Source organism: Halyomorpha halys, unplaced genomic scaffold (assembly GCF_000696795.3).
Source record: "Halyomorpha halys isolate HHAL.00 unplaced genomic scaffold, Hhal_1.1 Scaffold19.1, whole genome shotgun sequence".
Classification (NCBI taxonomy): Eukaryota; Metazoa; Arthropoda; class Insecta; order Hemiptera; family Pentatomidae; genus Halyomorpha; species Halyomorpha halys.
The window spans coordinates 934,663-935,353 of record NW_027115129.1 but is presented as its reverse complement, the minus strand read 5'-3'; the positions used below and the strand labels follow the sequence as shown (position 1 = coordinate 935,353).

The 691-nt window shown below is 37.8% G+C and overlaps 1 protein-coding gene across 1 annotated transcript in view; it reads right to left on the bottom strand.

Annotated features, from left to right (window-relative positions):
• Positions 1-691, bottom strand: part of Slh (sec1 family domain containing Slh) — a 22,607-nt gene that overhangs the window by 2,547 nt on the left and 19,369 nt on the right. The window contains exon 14 of the mRNA XM_014421526.3: positions 555-641. Coding sequence (XP_014277012.1) covers positions 555-641 — 87 coding nt within the window. The remainder of the gene's footprint in view (positions 1-554; positions 642-691) is intronic.

Below are 691 nucleotides of genomic sequence, written 5' to 3'. Positions count from 1 at the left end.
TTTTCCATTTAACACGCTTTAACATGTTAAACCAAAGATCATGAATGCCCCTACTAAATACTGAACCCTTGACTCTTCAAGAGTGGGCCATCTGTGACTGGGAGAGTTATGGCATCTATCTCAGCAATCCTACAACTACAGTGATGCTGGTTCGAACCCGGTCTAGAGAGGTCAACTTTTATTTCATGGTGGTCCCACATAGTGAAAAACTTGACCCTAAAATTTTTTCCTCAGGTTTTTAGGGATCTCATGGGACCGACCATGTTCTTGCAATATGATGAAGGCAGCCTACTGAGCTTGGTAATTCTTAAATCATCTCCATTTAGCAAGGAGCATACTTCTCTGTCTCCGAGCCTTCTCCATGTCGAATCATTTCCAATAGACCATAAATCTGCCTCAGGATTTTCTCTCAAACACTACGAAGAATCTAACTCTTTTTATATCTAAAACCAAATCATTTGATTGTGCCCCGATGATGAGAGATGACTATGTAATTTGATATAAAACTGAATAATAGATTATCAATAAACAAAAACAAATCAAGACGAACTCACTTGTTTCAAAAACTGCTTGGAATTTGTCAATGTTGTCGAACCATAAACGATCCTCTTCATTGGCCCACTTCCAGCACCTGACTTACTCTGAAAAAATTTCAAGATATTTCTTTTGCTCACTTTAAAACAAAAATACA